This window comes from Electrona antarctica (assembly GCF_951216825.1).
Source record: "Electrona antarctica genome assembly, chromosome: 10".
Taxonomy (NCBI): Eukaryota; Metazoa; Chordata; class Actinopteri; order Myctophiformes; family Myctophidae; genus Electrona; species Electrona antarctica.
In genome coordinates this window covers 24,642,551-24,663,956 of record NC_136791.1, presented here as the reverse complement: position 1 = coordinate 24,663,956, position 21,406 = coordinate 24,642,551, and the positions used below count along the sequence as shown (strand labels likewise).

The 21,406-nt window shown below is 44.0% G+C and overlaps 1 protein-coding gene across 1 annotated transcript; it reads left to right on the top strand.

The window, feature by feature from the left end:
• Positions 1-1,176: 1,176 nt before the first annotated feature.
• On the top strand, positions 1,177-2,190 carry LOC306930772 (hsp70-binding protein 1-like; the record flags this gene model as incomplete). Its single annotated transcript, XM_079511868.1, has 1 exon — positions 1,177-2,190. The coding sequence occupies one exon, from the start codon at positions 1,177-1,179 to the stop codon at positions 2,188-2,190; it is 1,014 nt and encodes a 337-aa protein (XP_079367994.1).
• Positions 2,191-21,406: the final 19,216 nt, after the last annotated feature.

Below are 21,406 nucleotides of genomic sequence, written 5' to 3'. Positions count from 1 at the left end.
GTGAAGACAACTCACCGGGGTGAGTTGTCCAGTATTCATCATAACCAACCAACCCCCGGCAGTGGCTCAGGGGTAGAGTGACCGGATGGGAACTGCAAGGTTCCCAGTTCAAACCTGGGCTCCCCCAGAGTTAAGCTCATTCATAGTCTGGATTTTCGGTGGTGAGGTGACCACCGGAGCTGAAATAACATTGAGCGGTGGTGAGTAAAAACGACTGGGGCGGTTGTTTGCTCTTCACCGCGGCTCGTGACGTCATGTAGTTCGGTGGTCACCTCACCAACGAAAATCCAGACTATGAATAACGCTTTAGTGTCGAAGTGTCCTTGAGCAAGACTCTGAACCCCTAACTGCTCCTGATGTGCAGGTCGGTGCCCTCCATGGCTTCCTCTGGCATCAGTGTGCGAATGTGTGGGTGAATGTAATGCTGCTAATGCACAATCTCTGTAAAGATAGAGGCCCTATAAATGCATTTAAGATACAGTTGATAAACGTAATACCGGCACGTACAATTTTAGTCAGGAAACAACTGCTTCAGGCTTAAATAAAACTTTAGTCCAGTCAACCTCCGTTCGCATGTGCAATACTGCTTCCGTAAGATTGCATTGGGAAAACTGGGGAAAACATGGTACTGACTGACAAACAACCGCTTTGTAAGCAGTTGTTTTACCCCTGACTTAAAATGTTACGTGCCGGAATAAGTTTATCAACTGTACAGTATCTTGCAGGTTCTGATACCTTTACTTTTTGGAAACGATACTGAGAAAAGGGTTTAATCCACTGTTTGTGGACAGGCTTGACCCCATTTCGACCTGTGCAGGGATATACCTCATCTCAGAGCTATAGTGTAGCAGTGTAGATATTGAGGTTCCAAACGGAGCGAATACACACAAACTGTGCATTTAGGAGCGCCGCTCCTTTTCCGATTTTGTCCGCCAATAATCTTTACCAAATATGGCCCTGGCCTGTGGGGAACTCCATATTTGGACATCAGTATCACGTCAGATTGACTCCGCGAACTGCCACCACGCAATTGCAGTGATGTCACTCATGAGATCATCAATATAGAATACTCTAGCGTTACCATTTTCATATATTATGTGCTGATTAGCAGTGCTCAGCCTCTTGCACTTTACCTCAGTAGCCAAAACCTTGAAACAGCACGCTGGGTAAAGAGCAATGGAAGGATGCAGGCAACATCTCAGAAATCTCAAGGGGGTCCTACAGTTGTCAGTAGGAGCAGGGTCTGCTGCAGTATCCACCCCCGTTGAGCCCATGCCAGAGGACAGAGCAGAGTGGCTGAGAGGAGCTCTCGCAGAGGTGTGTAGATGGCAGACGGACGAGGTGGAGCAGATGAAGCAGTGCCTGATCGTCCTACACAAAGACGACGTGAACGTTAAGGAGATAGAGGGAGGAGAGGGGGAGAGAGAGGAGCGCGACGAAGACGAGCGCGAGGCGGCCCTGGACCTTCTGTCGTACTTTTGCGAGAACCTGGACAATGCCCGAGACCTGATGACTCTGGGTGGACTGGAGTTGTGCGTCGGCCGGTGCCTGCGTCACGCCCGAAGCGGGGTGAGGTGGCGCGCCGCCCAGCTCCTCGCCTTCAGCGCCCAGAACATGCCGGAGGTGCAGCGCTATCTGCTCAATGATGTCGGTGCGCTGCCCATGCTGCTGCAGATGACCGACACTGACCCCCATCCCATGGTCAGGGTGAAAGCCCTCTATGCCGTGTCATGTCTGGTCGGCGGGGAGCAGCAGGCGGGACTAGAGGCGTTCCTTTCCCACAACGGTTTCTCGACGCTGATGCGGGGGATGCAGTCCGACGACGAGAAGCTGAGGACCAAGTGGGCCTTTCTGCTGCTCAAGATCCTCACGGCGCACCCGGAGCACAAAGACACAGTTCTGTCCATGGGCATGGTGCAACAGCTGGTGTCCGTTCTTCACTCGCCGCACTCTGCCGTGCACGAACACGTCCTCGGCGCGCTGTGCTGCTTGGTGGAGGAATGCCCCCAGGGGGTCCAGGTCTGCAGGAGGCCTTCTCTGAGCCTGGATGAGCTGCTCCAACTGAGAGCCAAAGACCTGCAGGGGAGAGAGGAGTGTGAGGAGGAGTTGGACTTTTGCCAGCGTCTGAGGTCTGTGTGCTTCGGTAGACGGCGTATGGGGCTGGTGGATCACGACACAATGCATCTCTGAGCTCCCTCAAGTTCAGGGTCAATTTCAGAATTTTAGTTCATTGGGGGCCAAGCCCGAAGGGATAAAGGCCCCTATTGTTTGTTTGTATTGTTTTTTATTCTTCCGCCACTTTTTGCAGTTCTGGCAGTTCTGTGCTGTCGCTCGCTTTCCACTGAATATGGTAGAGGGGTCATTGGAAACGGTCAAGAACTGAAGCTCACAGTCATTCGTCAAAGGACCTCTGACCTTTAGATCTCCCAATTATATGATTGTGTGAATTATATGATCCACTAATTCACTCCTGGGATTTTCGTAGCCTGGTTAACCGTGACTCCCCCTTGAAATCGCATTTCCATTCATTTGTGCAGAAGGACCCTGCTAATGCATTGACAGACAACCCCTTCAGCCAATCAGCGCAACAAAGAAGTGACATCATCTCCAGTCTCCAAACAGAGAATGACTTTTATGGCTTGGCCCCGTCGTATCGCTGCTTGCATCTATAGTTTTGAGGGACTAGTGGACAAGAGATCCAGAAGTAATTTTACACTTGGTTCCATGCTGAAAATAGCCGATCTATAAGCTCACAATGCGTCGCGCTGCGACACGTTGTGAGCTTGTAGATCGGCTATTTTCAGCAAGTGTAAAATCAGTCATTACGACGGCATCAAGGCCCGCCAAAACACATTTTAGTCGACTAAATCAACCGTAGATTTAGTCGACTAAAATCGTATGATATTTAGTCCACTAAAACTAGACTAACACTAAACATTCCAGGTGACTAAAATGTGACTAAAACTAAATGTAAACTATTCAAGAGACTATGACTAAAACTAAAATCTAAATTTGCTGCCAAAAACAACACTGCTGTACCTCCCGACCCACTGTTTGAGTACTAAAGTTTGTTGTCTTTTATTGGACCTTTGCTGCCATCTAGTGTGGGAAAGGACTCATTGCTTACACATTTATGAAGCTAGGCCCACGCACCAATACAACATCTGCAATAAAGGTCTGATCTGATCTTATCTCGTGTCAATTAATGAGCAGTTATTTCTACACAAAGGTAAAATGAAGACATATGACGATTCAACATCCCATGAAAAAATAGTTTGTTATGAAGGTATAAAGTATCTAGGCTCAATAAGAACAAGTGCAGAGAAACTCAGTTCATAAAGACATTGATTGATTGATTGATTGATTGATTGATTGATTGATTGATTGATTGATTGATTGATTGATTGATTGAAGTATTTATTAACAGTTTGAAGAATTACAGTACATTTCAAGTACAACTCAACACAAAAACTGTGAACTGTGAGTGGACGACACCATCAAGTATTACACTTGTTTACAAGAGGGTCCACCATTTTAAATTCATCATAACATTTAGACATACTACAAATACGACGGTGGCTCAGGGGTGGAGTGGCTGGATGGTAACCGTAAGGTAACCGTAAGGTTGCCAGTTCGAACCCGGGCTCCCCCAGAGTTACTGTCGAAGTGTCCTTGAGCAAGACACTGAACCCCTAATTGCTCCAGATGTGCTAGTTGGTGCCTTGCATGGTTTCCACTAACCTGACTCTGCTGCCCCATCTGGCGGAGTCAGGTTACCTCGGGTCATCCTAGGGGCTAGAACAGGGGTGCCCACACATTTATGACATGAGATCTACTTTCAAAATGACCAGCTCAACAAGATATATCAACAAGATATATCCACTGAAAAAATAAATGTACCATTGCTGAAGATAGTTTAAATATATAATGTACGTGGGGGGGCTTTGGAATAGGGAGAAATTATGACAGGCAGTTTGCTGTCAAAATATGTCCTCCCCGTATTTAACTTAAACGCCCAATGCATTCTCAATGGCAATAGCACAAACTTTGGCATGCTACCAGTCCTACATACTTACACCTAGAAACCCCATTCAAACCTATTTAGGTTCATCTTACGGTGGACATTGCCTGAAAAGAAATCTTTGAAATGTTTCATAGTTTTAGAAATATAGTGCTTTCAAATTTGAGAAATTTATAATGGGGCTCAATGGAAGCTCTATGGCACGTCAAAAAATTACTTTGACCTAGAAACTCTATTCACACATTTTATAATTCAGCTTACTGTGGAGACACATGCTGGAACTTTTTACTTTGAAATGATTTGTAGTTTCTGAGTTATTTAACTTAAACGCCCAATGCATTCTCAATGACAATAGCACAAACTTTGGCATGCTACTAGTCCTACAATGTAGGACTTTCCCTGGACCTTCTAGCCGCTAGAAGGTCCAGGGAAAGGCCTACATACTCTCCAAGAGTTGGGAAAGAACATATCAAGAGAGTGGAGTGGTAGGCCCTTGGATTGACCAATGGATGCAATGTACCCCACTTTGAGGTGTCACGTCTTAGGCTTAGATTTAGGGTAGGATTGAACCAGTCACACTGTAGTCATACAAAGGCCTAGGGTTCCCATGCAGATTGTAAAATGTTGTTCCTCCATCTTGGGAGAGTATGTAGGCCTTTCACTGGACCTCCTAGCCACTAAGATGACCACAGGCCCACCACTTAAAGACCACATGTTAGGGTGCCCAAATCTGAAGTTAGGTGGTCAAATGACCTGAAACTGAAGCAATTCAGTAAAGGTCAACGCTTCCTCATGGGGTCATTTTAGGGCCTAGGACCTCCAGTAAAGGGTAAAATACTCTTCTCGGTTGTGGGAACAACATATCCAACGATGAGGACCCCAGGCCCAAAGATGTCCCCCTGGCAACTGTTTCAACTTTGGGTCAGCCTACATGTAAAAGTGCCCAAAGTTGAAAGAAGGTTGTCAAATGAACTGAAACTGAAGCAATGGTGTAATTGTGCCCAAATCTGAAGTTAGGTGGACAAATGAACTGAAACAGAAGCAATTCAGTAAAGGTCAACACTTCCTCATGGGGTCATTTTAGGGCCTAGGACCTCCAGTAAAGGGTAAAATACTCTTCTTGGTTGTGGGAACAACATATCGAACGATGAGGACCCCAGGCCCAAAGATGTCCCCCTGGCAACTGTTTCAACTTTGGGTCAGCCTACATGTAAAAGTGCCCAAAGTTGAAGGGCAGAGCTTCAACTTCAGCTACCCAGTACCCAAGGTTGAAGCCCTTCAACTTTGGGCAGATCTACAAGCTCGTAGTGCGGCACCGAGTGACGCTACGAGCTTGTAGATCTGCTATTTTTCAGTGGGGTACATTTAATCACTGGTCCTGGGTCAATCCAAGGGCCTACCACTCCACTCTCTTGATATGTTGTTCCCCAACTCTTGGAGATTATTTAGGCCTTTTACTGGAGGTCCCAGCCCCTAAAATGACCCCAGGAGGAAGTGTTGACCTTTACTGAATTGCTTCAGTTTGAGTTCATTTGAGCACCTAAATTCAGATTTGGGCACCGTAGCATGTGGTTTTTAAGTGGTGGGCCTCGGGTCATCCTAGGGGCTAGAACAGGGGTGCCCACACATTTATGACGTGAGATCTACTTTCAAAATGACCAGCTCAACAAGATCTACCCACTGAAAATAAAATAGTTTAAATATATAATGTACCTGGGGGGGCTTTGGAATAGGGAGAAAATATGACAGGCAGTTTGCTGTCATATTTCCTCCCCGTATTTAACTTAAACGCCCAATGCATTCTCAATGGCAATAGCACAAACTTTGGCATGCTACTAGTCCTACATACTTACACCTAGAAACCCCATTCAAACCTATTTAGGTTCATCTTACGGTGGACATGTTTGCCTGAAAATAAATCTTTGAAATGTTTCATAGTTTTAGAAATATAGTGCTTTCAAATTTGAGAAATGTATAATGGGGCTCAATGGCAGTAACCTGACTCCGCCAGATGGGGCAGCAGAGAGTACACTGGGTTCCCCCCTCCTGCTCCCATCTGGGAACTCTCAGGCAGACTTGATGCCCGGGCACAAAACGGCTTGGCCAATCAGCAGCAGCTAGAGGCGGGATCAAGGCAGCACTGTGTATGGCTTGATCCCGCCTCTAGCTGCTGCTCATTGGCCAGTCCGTTTTGTGGCCGGAGCACACTTCCTCCTGGGGTCATTTTAGGGGCTGGGACCTCCAGTAAAAGGCCTAAATACTCTCCAAGAGTTGGGGAACAACATATCAAGAGAGTGGAGTGGTAGGCCCTTGGATTGACCCAGGACCAGTGATTAAATGTACCCCACTGAAAAATAGCAGATCTACAAGCTCGTAGCGTGGCACTCGGTGCCGCACTACGAGCTTGTAGATCTGCCCAAAGTTGAAGGGCTTCAACCTTGGGTACTGGGTAGCTGAAGTTGAAGCTCTGCCCTTCAACTTTGGGCACTTTTACATGTAGGCTGACCCAAAGTTGAAACAGTTGCAAGGGGGACATCTTTGAGCATGGGGTCCTCATCGTTAAATATGTTGTTCCCACAATCACGAAGAGTATTTTACCCTTTACTGAAGGTCCTAGGCCCTAAAATGACCCCATGAGGAAGCGTTGACCTTTACTGAATTGCTTCAGTTTCAGGTCATTTGACCACCTAACTTCAGATTTGGGCACCCTAACATGTGGTCTTTAAGTGGTGGGCCTGTGGTCATCTTAGTGGCTAGGAGGTCCAGTGAAAGGCCTACATACTCTCCCAAGATGGAGGAACAACATTTTACAATCTGGGAACCCTAGGCCTTTGTATGGCTACAGTGCGACTGGTTCAATCCTACCCTAAATCTAGGCCTAAGACGTGACACCTCAAAGTGGGGTACATTGCATCCACTGGTCAATCCAAGGGCCTACCACTCCACTCTCTTGATATGTTCTTTCCCAACTCTTGGAGAGTATGTAGGCCTTTCCCTGGACCTTCTAGCGGCTAGAAGGTCCAGGGAAAGTTCTACATTGTAGGACTAGTAGCATGCCAAAGTTTGTGCTATTGCCATTGAGAATGCATTGGACGTTTAAGTTAAATACGGGGAGGAAATATGACAGCAAACTGCCTGTCATATTTTCTCCCTATTCCAAAGCCCCCCCAGGTACATTATATATTTAAACTATTTTCAGCAATGGTACACTTATTTTTTCAGTGGGTAGATCTTGTTGAGCTGGTCATTTTGAAAGTAGATCTCACGTCATAAATGTGTGGGCACCCCTGTTCTAGCCCCTAGGATGACCCGAGGCCCACCACTTAAAAACCACATGCTACGGTGCCCAAATCTGAATTTAGGTGCTCAAATGAACTCAAACTGAAGCAATTCAGTAAAGGCCAACACTTCCTCCTGGGGTCATTTTAGGCCCGTGGCTGGGACCTCCAGTAAAAGGCCTAAATACTCTCCAAGAGTTGGGGAACAACATATCAAGAGAATGGAGTGGTAGGCCCTTGGATTGACCCAGGACCAGTGATTCAATGTACCCCACTGAAAAATAGCAGATCTACAAGCTCGTAGCGTGGCACTCGGTGCCGCACTACGAGCTTGTAGATCTGCCCAAAGTTGAAGGGCTTCAACCTTGGGTACTGGGTAGCTGAAGTTGAAGCTCTGCCCTTCAACTTTGGGCACTTTTACATGTAGGCTGACCCAAAGTTGAAACAGTTGCCAGGGGGACATCTTTGGGCCTGGGGTCCTCATCGTTGGATATGTTGTTCCCACAACCAAGAAGAGTATTTTACCCTTTACTGGAGGTCCTAGGCCCTAAAATGACCCCATGAGGAAGCGTTGACCTTTACTGAATTGCTTCTGTTTCAGTTCATTTGTCCATGCACCTAACTTCAGATTTGGGCACAATTACACCATTGCTTCAGTTTCAGTTCATTTGACAACCTTCTTTCAACTTTGGGCACTTTTACATGTAGGCTGACCCAAAGTTGAAACAGTTGCCAGGGGGACATCTTTGGGCCTGGGGTCCTCATCGTTGGATATGTTGTTCCCACAACCGAGAAGAGTATTTTACCCTTTACTGGAGGTCCTAGGCCCTAAAATGACCCCATGAGGAAGCGTTGACCTTTACTGAATTGCTTCAGTTTCAGGTAATTTGACCACCTAACTTCAGATTGGGCACCCTAACATGTGGTCTTTAAGTGGTGGGCCTGTGGTCATCTTAGTGGCTAGGAGGTCCAGTGAAAGGCCTACATACTCTCCCAAGATGGAGGAACAACATTTTACAATCTGCATGGGAACCCTAGGCCTTTGTATGGCTACAGTGACTGGTTCAATCCTACCCTAAATCTAGGCCTAAGACGTGACACCTCAAAGTGGGGTACATTGCATCCACTGGTCAATCCAAGGGCCTACCACTCCACTCTCTTGATATGTTCTTTCCCAACTCTTGGAGAGTATGTAGGCCTTTCCCTGGACCTTCTAGCGGCTAGAAGGTCCAGGGAAAGTCCTACATTGTAGGACTAGTAGCATGCCAAAGTTTGTACTATTGCCATTGAGAATGCATTGGGCGTTTAAGTTAAATAACTCAGAAACTACAAATCATTTCAAAGTAAAAAGTTCCAGCATGTGTCTCCACAGTAAGCTGAATTATAAAATGTGTGAATAGAGTTTCTAGGTCAAAGTAATTTCTTGACGTGCCATAGAGCTTCCATTGAGCCCCATTATACATTTCTCAAATTTGAAAGCACTATATTTCTAAAACTATGAAACATTTCAAAGATTTCTTTTCAGGCAAACATGTCCACCGTAAGATGAACCTAAATAGGTTTGAATGGGGTTTCTAGGTGTAAGTATGTAGGACTGGTAGCATGCCAAAGTTTGTGCTATTGCCATTGAGAATGCATTGGGCGTAAGTTAAATACGGGGAGGACATATTTTGACAGCAAACTGCCTGTCATAATTTCTCCCTATTCCAAAGCCCCCCACGTACATTCTATATTTAAACTATTTTCAGCAATGGTACATTTATTTTTTCAGTGGATAGATCTTGTTGAGCTGGTCATTTTGAAAGTAGATCTCATGTCATAAATGTGTGGGCACCCCTGTTCTAGCCCCTTATGACCTGAGGTAACCTGACTCCGCCAGAGAGTACACTGGGTTCACCCAGTGTACTCTCTGCTGCCCCATCTGGCGGAGTCAGGTTAGGTTTCCACTGCCATCGGTGTATGAATGTGTGTGTGAATAGGTGAATGTAATGCACAATCTCTGTAAAGCACCTTGGATAAAGGCGCTATATAAATGCACCATTTACCATACACTTCTATATAGCCAAAAACAGGAAATCATCATAGAGGAGGTAAAAAGGGGACAAACATATATATAGTGAGGGGAAAAAGGGGTGGGGATTCAGAATTTACGGGGGCCAGTTTCGAATTGCAGCCGTCCGTATAGGTGCCTTTTGAGAGCGGTTTTGAAGGAGTCAAGGGATTTGCATGTCTTAATGACTGTTGGTAGGGCGTTCCGCATTTTGGTGGCATATAGCGAAATGAATTTAGTCCCTTGTTTGTGCCAAACTTGGGTTGCACATGCATGGTTTGTTGAACTCCCTCTGGTGTTGTGGGTGTGGACTTCGTTGACATTAAGGAAGTATTTAGACGAATCTTGTGGACCAGACCCTTTGCAAGATGCTGTACTCTGTCATCAACCCTAAGCCATGGGTTTGGGGAGTGAGGCCAAGTAGTAACCTGACCAGTTTGTTTTGGGAAGTCTGGAGCCTTGTTTTAGGGGCCTTTGAGGTGCTGTGGTACCAGGAGGTGCATGACAGGAGGTGCATGACAGAGGTCATGGAAGAGGACAAACAGGTCCTCAAGTAGACCAAGAGTGTCACTGAATTCTGTCTGCTTTTTGGATGAATAAATATAGCTTTTTTAATGTATTCGAATACACCAGGGGTGGATTAACCCCTACGAGGGCCCCTAGGGCCTGGCTGACTGCTTTGAGAGTGTAAATACAATGCATAGGGCCTGGCTGACTGCTTTGAGAGTGTAAATACAATGCATAGGGCCTGGCTGACTGCTTTGGGAGTGTAAATACAATGCATAGGGCCTGGCTGACTGCTTTGAGAGTGTAAATACAATGCATAGGGCCTGGCTGACTGCTTTGAGAGTGTAAATACAATGCATAGGGCCTGGCTGACTGCTTTGGGAGTGTAAATACAATGCATAGGGCCTGGCTGACTGCTTTGGGAGTGTAAATACAATGCATAGGGCCTGGCTGACTGCTTTGAGAGTGTAAATACAATGCATAGGGCCTGGCTGACTGCTTTGGGAGTGTAAATACAATGCATAGGGCCTGGCTGACTGCTTTGGGAGTGTAAATACAATGCATAGGGCCTGGCTGACTGCTTTGAGAGTGTAAATACAATGCATAGGGCCTGGCTGACTGCTTTGAGAGTGTAAATACAATGCATAGGGCCTGGCTGACTGCTTTGGGAGTGTAAATACAATGCATAGGGCCTGGCTGACTGCTTTGAGAGTGTAAATACAATGCATAGGGCCTGGCTGACTGCTTTGAGAGTGTAAATACAATGCATAGGGCCTGGCTGACTGCTTTGAGAGTGTAAATACAATGCATAGGGCCTGGCTGACTGCTTTGAGAGTGTAAATACAATGCATAGGGCCTGGCTGACTGCTTTGAGAGTGTAAATACAATGCATAGGGCCTGGCTGACTGCTTTGAGAGTGTAAATACAATGCATAGGGCCTGGCTGACTGCTTTGAGAGTGTAAATACAATGCATAGGGCCTGGCTGACTGCTTTGAGAGTGGGTGTGTGAACTTTGATCTAAGAGGAGTGTGCTGCACATTAAATGAACTGTGTTTGCCGTACAATCTACAGTAACAGTAAATTCGTGGCAGGAATACCAGACGACATCACTCAGTTTCAATTAATGTTATCTGCAGGTCTTTTAAGATACATGAATCAAGAGGTAATGTAGCCTGTAACCAAAAAGCTAGAGGTGCTGGAGAGGAGAGGAGGGGAGGGGAGTGGAGGGGATGAGGAAGGGAGAGGAATCTGAAAAGGTGAAAATGGGCCTATGGGGAAACTAGTGTTTTTTGTGATCATATTCAGTGGTGGAAAAGTACCCAAGTACATTTACTCATTTGCTTATACAGCTTTGGGCTACTTTTGCTTTACTTGAGTATTTCAATTTTGTCATTCTATGCATACATGCTTATATAATGGACAAAATGGTTGCAGACTAGGGGTGTTAATAGTTAAAGGACCACTTCACCACTTTTCAACATCTCTTCATATAATTGGTCCTCACTAATGTTCATGATAAAACACCACCATTTTTTCCTACTCGGTCTGTGTCTCATAGGAGGGCTTTGGGCAGTTCGGACACCCGTCCACCAGTGACATCATCATTAGGCAGATTTTTTTTAAACAAGATTTGTTTTAAAATATATTTAGATTTTTATTATCGTGAGAAAAATGGCTTCAACTTTTGCATTGCAAGTTTTCAGGAAAAGAAAGCCTGCCGTTTCTATTAGCTTGGATTCACCATCGATGATGTCACTGGTGGACGGGTTTCTGAACTGCCCACAGCCTTCCTATGAGACACAGACTGAGTAGGAAAAAAATTTGGTATTTTATCATGAACATTAGTTAGGACCAATTATAGGAAGAGAAGTTGAAAAGTGGTGAAGTGGTCCTTTAATAGTTAATCGATTAATCGCCGTTAAGAAAGTAGTTGGTTAAACTTAACAGTTAATAACGAATCAAATTAATTTAAATGTCTCTGCTTTTGCATGTGATGTGACAGACAAGACAGTGCACTTTTCATTTGATTCAATTTCTCATATAAAGATGCCATTGCCTGGCCCTGTATCGCAAATGGTCAAATAACAATTTGATTAAGGAATATAATATGCCTTTTGTATTCTTTATGTATATCATCAAAGTGTAGATTTTTATGTTAGACATTGAGGGAAATTAAGATTCTCAATTTTTTTTAAACGCTTATGAACCGACTATTCAATCGATACGCTTATCAAGATGTATCAATTAACTATTAATGCATCAATCAATAATTGCAGACAAATTGATTTGGGGGGTCCTTGATATGATACTGAACTTGATGTGTGTGCGTGATGTGTGTGCGTGGGTTGGAATCCCGCACATGCAGTGCGTGCGTGCGTGCGTGCGTGCGTGCGTGCGTGCGCCCGTCGCCTACACACAAGTGCTGCCAACCAAACTGAATCTATCCATCTGGTATCCCAATATTCATGACCCTCACTGTCTACACCATGGACAGCATCAGACCATAGAGTCTATGTCTCATATATTAAACGGCTGTACTATTTACAGGACGGTATATAGCCAGGCGTATGTGTGATTCTAACCCACTGATTTACAACTGTACTCCTCTGTTGTGATCCTGAAAGCCATCCTCTAGAGATGGTGACTAGCAGTAGTGCACACTGCACAGTAACGAAGTATTTACTTTAGTACTGCACTTTGATTTTGATCAGTATAGGCCTACCTTACTTTGCATTGTGTTTGCATTTTTGGATTTATGACTTCACTCCACTACATTTCAAAAACAAATATTGTACTTTTTTACCACATCCTATTATTGGCTCAGGATGAGACAAAAACAAAGATCTCCATGAATTCAAGGCTTCATGCATGGGCGTGTAATTGATAGAAAATAAAAAGAGCCGTATTCAAATGTTTTTTTAAACAAAATGTACTTTGGAGTACCTAGAAGTATTTTGGAATTATTTTTTGAACACTTAGAGTTAGAGTTAACACTTTTAATTATTAAAAGCAAGTACTCCAGTTGTAGTTGATGACATTTGACCAGTACTTTGACTCAAGTACTGGGGTTGAGAACAGCACTCTGACCACCATAGCATTCAGTTGAATTACCTCCCTCCATGCAAACAGAACATAGTGTCACACGACAAGTTCAAGTTTATTAAACACATAACGGGACAATTATACACACATACTGTATATAGAAACATATACTGTATCAGCACACCATGATATGGGTATAATCTGCACATTTGTAAAGTTACAATTCAATTACTGTTAACTATTATGTTTAATACCAAATTTACCAAATTGAAAGATCTGTTGAACCGAGTCAATGCCTACAAGACCCTCAGACCCTTCATCTCCTTAGGAGTCTAAGTACATGAGACTCTAAGGCTTAGAGGATGCTAGGAATCTGACTCATGCCTTTGTATTATCTCAACTAGATTACTGCAATGCACTTCACACAGGCTTGCCTAAGAAAACTACTGAGCGGCTGCAACTCCTTAAAAAATGCAGCAGCCAGAATCCTAACCAACAGTAGGAAGAGGGACCGCATCACCCCTGTACTTGTGTCCTTGCACTGGATCCATGTGAAGTTTAGGTTAGATTGTAAAGTTATTTTACTGTTTTTTAAAGTCTCAAATTGTCTACTCCAGGCATCCCAAACTGTGGCATATCCCTTGTCATGCGCGAACACCCTCTAGGGGGTGTGTGGCAGAAAACGGTAATGGCGTTTTTATGGTGTTATTTAACACAAACAGCAACATCTGGTAAACCACTGTTGTAAGGAAATCTATAGAGCAGCTGCGGGACTCGGGAGTATACAGCTGCTGCATGTCTCTCAATGCAGTGACATTCTGTGATTATTTCTACTGATCATATAAAAATTTATTATTATAATAATGTATGTCTTTTTGGCCAAATACAACAAGACTGAGCATTGGGGTGCGTCAGCTAGGTCAGGAGGTAACAAGGCCAAAAAAGTTTGGGGACCGACTCTACTCTAACACCTTGCTATTTGTTGGGTTGCCTGCATAAATCTCCCAGGCCACCCAGTGCTGTACTGCTGACGTTTTTTTCTCCAAAATATTCTCCTTATTATGATAAGCAAATAATAGTGATGCTAGGGTTCATGTTGTTAAGAATCAGCACAGTTTTATGTCTATTTCCTTGTAATTTGTAATTTATTAAAACAATATATAATCCTGAAATCAAACAATTATCTAACTTAACATAAACATTGTTTCAACAGGAATAGTTAAGCTATAATAGTTAAGCTATTTCTAATAATACTTTCTCAAAGTATTATCAACTAAAACCGACCAACTGCAATTAGTTTTGCTTCCTTTCTTCTTTTTTTTCATCCTTAATCATATAATTATTTTGTATTGGTAATTGCTTAACCTGCAGTGTACCACTCCTGTATTGACCTGCAGGTACTGTACCACTCCTGTATTGACCTGCAGGTACCACTCCTGTATTGACCTGCAGGTACCACTCCTGTATTGACCTGCAGTGTACCACTCATGTATTGACCAATGTTCTACTCTCTATCTGTTTAATTTGAAAATATTAATACACAAATTATGGAAGAGAAAAATAAAGCAAGACAGATTTACAGTAGTGGCTCCCCTCAATGCGCAATTTGGCCGCGCGGCCGAAAAAATAGGGGTATTTTGGTTTAATTTTGGCCCCGAGAGAGAGAGAGACACACAGACAGACAGACAGACAGAAGTCGCTGTGCATGGTGGACTTTAGACCAGGATCAGGCTTTCCACAGCTACCCCACAACACAGCCGGCACTGTCTGCAGTGCTGACAGCAGAGCAGAAGCTCTCAATGTTTTAACCATAATACAACTAAATGTACAATAACAAAACACAAATCTCACTTGAAGTGGATTGCAATAATTTACAATTTCATCTTTTTTCTTTCTTTTTCCTATTTTTGAGCCCCCCCCAGTCGGGGCCCCCCGGGCTGCAGCCCATCCTATAGGCCAATGGTAGATCCGGCCCTGCACATCCGTCTGTGTGACGTGTAGTGCAGTGTAGTGTCGTGTCGTGGGGGGTCGTGACGTGTCGTGGGGTGTCGTGTCGTGTTGTGGGTGTCGTGTCGTGTCGTGTCGTGTCGTGTCGTGTCGTGTCGTGTCGTGTCGTGTCGTGTCGTGTCGTGTCAGTCAGTCTGACATGGTAGAATAATATCATCCATTATTAAGAAGGTAAACCTATAGGCTTGTTGTGGAGTTTGCAGTAAGTGCTGCAAGTGTTGTTCATCAACTTCATAACTCTCCTTTTTTGTGGGTTGAGTTCTTCCAGCGCAGTCGAAAGTTAGTTACTCCCTGTTTGGCTAGAGCTTCACGTAACTGAAGGGGAATAGAATAATTTAATTATGCCACCATTGTGATGTATATGCAGGTGATTCTTCTATATATTGTATGCATCTGGAAACATCCAGTGAAAATCCCCCCCCCCCCATTAAAGTGACATGTCACAAAACGGCATCATTAAAATGTTTCCTAACAGGTTAATTACCTGTTGTAGGAATTGAGCATTAATGTCTGGATCTGTCAGGTCAGCATCAGTCTGAATCTTCATCTTCATCACCTTCACTTCTTGAATAGCTGTGTGTGCCACATGCATGCCCCACACGCACCGCATGAAAAGTAGAACAACAAAACAACAACAAGACAATACTAATTATCTTGATCTTTTGCGCTAAAAATGTGAAACTTTAGGCGTGTTGTGAAGAAGAAGACTCACCTCTGTGGCAGAAGAATGCTAACTCTCTATCACATCTTGCATCAACCCATTTAAACTGTGGGCTCCCCCAAACGGCTCCACAATGTTCCTTTCCACCCTTTCCACCACCATTATTGGGCTCATTTTTAGCCCAGTGTGTGAAGGACAGGTTGGTCTGGTCAGACCATGTCCATGCTACTCTGTGAAGGCCGATCCATGGATAGCCAGGTTGTAATAAAGACACAACTTGGTTGTTCTCCTCAGCAGTTTTGATAACAGCCAGGTCTGTGTAATGACGTCTGCAGTGTTGCTGGGCAGCCTTCCATGATGATTTCGTCTTGACTAAAATAAATTTCTGCTGGACATCTAGGGAAGAGAACAGTGAACCACTCTTGGAAACAATTGCTATGAATTCTATACACACATACATACCGTATATAATAAGCATAGACTACTTATAATCTGCTCATAACAATGTATAATCAGTTATAAGAGGTAATTAATACTCATAATGCTTTATAACCATAATCATAACACATAAGCTTATTATAATGACTCAGACTCATAAGTATTGAGTATTATAATACTTCATAATTGCTACCAAATGTTTTCCCCCCCATTGACAGGATATTATCACTCCAAAAATCAAATGAATTAGTGACGGCAAATGCCTGAAACTAATTTGTGTGTGTGTGTTAAGGCTGTCCCCGAACATTCGGGGGTTCGAACGTTCGCTCGCTAGGGTTGTCACTCGAATCTTAATTAAGGGGTTTGAACCATTAGTTTTTTGTTTGTTTTTTACTCAAAAATATATCTCGGCGAGAATGCGATATGCATAATAAGCGTACTATGTTCATGTTTTGTTTACATGTTACATGTTTTTTACATGTTGTTAATAATGTGTTAAGCACCATTATTAATCCTTCCCGGGGACGCTGTGTGTGTGTGTGTGTGTGTGTGTGTGTGTGTGTGTGTGTGTGTGTGTGTGTGTGTGTGTGTGTGTGTGTGTTCTTACCATAACAGACAAAATATCTTTTGTCTCCACAGGGAGCATCATACCAATAACTATCAACACTGACTGTCACACAGAGTGATGTGTATACAGCATAATTTGGCTCGCCAGAACGCCAGTTATGATACTCGGTCCTGATCGGTGCATCGACTGTTGACCATCTCCAAGAGTTGACATCATGGCCTATGGTTCCCTTCCAGGATGTGGGGTCATCATACAGTCCAAACCATATTAGTTCTGTCCCAGAGTTGTCGGTGATGACTGCTTTGAGACTCTTCACATCTTCCATGTTCTCTACGGTGGCCAGGTCAGTGTACTTCTCTCTGCAGTAGCTCCGAGCATCATTCCAGGTCATTTTCAAGTTAACATAGTGATATTCACGAAGCACACACCAGGAGGGTATGTAGAATCCTGAAGAAGTTCAAGAATAGTGGATTTAGAGCTGGATGCATGAATATTTTTTAAACGTTTAGCTATGCTTTGGTTTGGTTAGTGAAAACTATGTTGTTGTGTTTTGACATTAGGGGTCCCATGTTGTCTGCTATAACCCAGTCTACTTAAATCATACATGAATACAATCTATAATGCATAATGAATCTCCTTAGAACATCATACATTTTGGTAAAGCACATCACCTTCAAGTGTAATATTGTGATCATACTACAGTTACCAACAAAACGCATCAAGGGGCAATTTACTATCAAAATTAAAATAATGTGTTGCTATTCCTATCTCTGTTTCCCTATAAACAGAAGAATTAATTTGACTGAGACATTAAATAGTCCCTGTTGATTCATAGTAGCAGAGCTCTGTCACAGAGGCTTCGTCTCACCAATCAACCAAAATAACTGATCTACACATTAAAAGATAGTCCAATACAGACTACACTAATATGCTTTACAAACACATGCATGGTCATGCTTCTGTTTTCCCAGGCTGATGTGATCAGGCAGTGAAAACCACCACTGTTTTAATGTGTTTTTAAAGGCGTCAATTTATGTTCTCTACGGTGGCCAGGTCAGTGTACTTCTCTCTGCAGTAGCTCCGAGCATCATTCCAGGTCATTCTCAAGTTAACAAAGTGATATTCACGAAGCACACAACAGGAGGGTATGTAGAATCCTGAAGAAGGTCAAGAATAGTGGATTTAGAGCCGGATGACTATTCATCTTGCCCATTGTGTGTTCACCCCTATCCGTCTGTTTGTGTGTCTGTCTGTCTGTGAACAGTTAATCTCCGGCACAGCTGGACCGATTGTCGTAACTGTATAGATTTTGTCGAACATTTTGTAGGACTTCAAATGTCATTCAGTGCCATGTGTATTTACATTACTGTAATGTAAAAACAAGAAATGATGATATAGTCATATTATTACTATTACCAGCTGCTTTTATATTTGCGGCGGTGGTGGTCCACAGTAAAAACTAGAAAAAATGCCCCCAGTGCAGGTCAGGTTGTGGCCTCCTGGTGGCGCTATAATAGGCCAATGTGAAAATGGTGACATTTCTTCTTACGCCTTGGATGGCAATTGGATGATTTGAGGCATTTTGTTCCAAAAATGTGTTCTGCAAAGATCCACCTGTTGGTGGCGCTCTAACAGGCCAATGTGAAAAGGGTGGGATATATTCCTCAGCCTAGTAGGAAAGTCTGTGAAAGATTTCACGTAAATTGCACGCTGCGTTCATGATTTGAGGCTTTTTGTTCAAAACGGGCCAATCCTGCAAACTGTGAAAGCCAATGTTAGCCAATTAGGAGGGAATCTGAAATATCGGACAGATCCGTCTTGAACACATGACTATAGAGATACTGTGTAACGATTTGCGGGATTGTTGGACAGAATCTGGAGGAGTAATATCAAAAAATGTGTTTTTCAAAAGTCTGCCTCCTGGTGGCGCTATAACTGGCCGTTCTGGAAAATTTGGGGCAGGTTCATCGTTGGCATCCAGGGAGAGTGTGCAAAATTTGGCCTTCAGCCTGGTGGAGACAAATAGCAAATGTACAAGCTCCCAACGTGTCGAGATATGAATATGATGCATCGTGAGCTTGTAGATTGGCTATTTTAACTATTGTATACAGTATATATTTTTTTTATTATTATATATTTTGTAAAGGAATGGTTTTGGTCATACAAGGTTTCCACCTGACAGCAATATATGGTTCTGCATCAGTCAGTTTCCACAGGCCTGGGTATACAACCTGACCTGGCGGGGATATGCGGCCCGGCCGCGCAGCGCTCACATCAAGTGAGTTGTCTCTGTTACGGCTTGAACAATGTCAAACTGTCGTGAATCTGTCATGATTGTTGTAACAGCTGAAAACATCCCAGTTAGATCAATGTCTAAATGATGTAGAGTCTGCTGCTACTATATTACTATCACAACATAAAACGCTCTGTCGCAAGTGACTAATTCTCGTACCAGTTGTTGTGGGCTTCTACCCGCTCCTCTGGTCGCGGGGGCGGGGGGGAGCGCACGGCAACTGGCACGAGAATTAGTAGTCGCTTCTCTGTTACAAGCTCGCGGCCGTGGTTAGATGTTCTCTTGTAACTGTGCTGTGCCATGTATGATGATGCAGAGGCGTCTCTACAATAAGGCGAGGGCAGGCGTCCGCCTGTCCAAATCCATTTCTGGCCTGGCCAAAATCTATACAATGAGAAAAAAATAGGACAAGACCTGAGAACTATCAGAGGACAGCTGATTGGCCGTTGCGTTCAATCACCCATTGGCATGTAAATGCATGCCTTTCAGCCTTTGTATCCTACTTGTCTGGCAGGTATATCTCTTTGAAAACCTTTAGTGCTACGATTGTGCACGGGGAGACGACAATTAACACATGCCTGCCCAAAACGTAATTCCTGGATACGCCACTGTGATGATGTACGAACAACACACATTTTGCGACCACGCAACAGACTGTCAAATTACCCATGGTTCACATGCATGACACTCGTACTTCACAGTCATGTTTCAGGGCTATAGTATCAAATATGAAGGACTGACTATCGTAAACGATACAGACTAGAGACACCTCAGCAACAATATCGCCGAGACAGTTTGTGTATTTTTGGACCACAATTCTTGAGACTACTCAAAACAAAGTCGGACAGTGTTTTAATTAAGCTACTCCAATTTCCACACATGACTGTGTTGTTGCTGTGAAGTGAATCTTCATGCCGTGCAGAAGGTGTGAGTTTGTTACTCTTCAAGCCGTGCTGACGATGGGATCATTGGGATGTATGCGCTGTTGCCAGTGTTGCCAACTGTTGTGGCTGATAATAATTCCCAATGAATTACTCATGCCGGCAGGCTAAACCTGGGAGCTAAAACGATATGTAATGACGCGCCACAAACAATGATAAAATGATTCATAACCAAACGAGCCCACAAGTTTAAAATGTTTATATAGTTATTCAGTGCACAAAATATCACAATACAATTTCCAATAAATATATATATGTAATAAATATGTGCAAAGAAGCCAATTTAAACAGTGAGCAAACAAAAGTGAATGAACCAAAATATCAATAAAGTGCGAGTGCGGTCAACAAAAAGTATCGCTCCCAGCTCACCCTGCCTCCAAGTTCAACAGTCCTTAGAGTGAGCTGGTAGACACCTGTATTTGTGACCCGTCTGGTGGCCACCCACAGAGGCGCTCCCACCAATAATGGAGCGCCAATGCGGTGCCCACACCCATCACCAACTAAGTGAGAATAACCATAGGCTAAGCACTCTTTGGCTCCTACATTCCGGCCCCTAATTAAGCCTGGGCATTAATTACAAACTTATTAATATGTAGGAGCTCTTAATTAGCCTTAGCATCATTGCAATAGTTCAAACAATAGAAATTCAATGCAAATTCAATTCATAATAATGCATCATCAATTGTGTCTTCATCCATATTCTCCTCTCCGCCTGCAAAACAGAGAAATAAAGAGAGGGAGAGAAAGAAGTTCAAAGAGCTCAAGAGCTCCAATCGAAAAAGGATCCAATCTGGCCCCTCTGATTCCTAAAGCTACAGAGGTCTGCACGTGTAGCTTCTCTTCATCCAGACCCAGCTGAATAGAAAGCCTCCTATTCTGAGCCAGGTCCAACGTCCTCTTGAACTCAAGAAGCCAACCGACCATCTCTTCCAACCAGAACCAAGACGGAATGTGACTGGCGAACGGCGTGTTCAAGTCTGCAGGCTCATTGGCCTGAACTGCCGTCATGGACACATCATCTGGAGAGACCTTTCCAGAGAGATTGAGTTGTTCTGGCCACTCCATTTCACCTGACATCCAAGTATTGGACCTCGAGGATTCCACACTGGTCCCTCTGTCTGCCATCACCACCACTGCAGCTGTCAACTCCATGCAAGGAATCGTGATGGATTCCAGCGCCTTACCCAAGAGCAAAGCACAGTGGGCCTGATGAAGTTCCTGCAGCCAGGCTGTACACTCCTGGGCCGCACTAGCTGGTAAGGCATCACTCCAGCCCATCTGACTTCTGCACAGGCTTTTGGCACATCCCGTGGGATGTTCAACCTTCCTGTTGTTCTGCAACCGAACGTCCACCAACTGAACAGACATTGTGGCAGCCCCTGAGCTGAGGTCTTCTGTAGCCAATGTAAGCTGTTCATCCTTTGTACATTCAGGGACGTCTGCCTTAGTCTGCTGCTCCCACAGCTGGTCAAGTCTGGCGACCGAGATCCGGTTGACGGTGACGTGACTCACACAAGCGGTGTCGGTTTCGCTGCCCCCTCCTATGGGACCATTCACGGTCCAACCCAACATAGTTCTGACCGCATAAGGACCACCGTC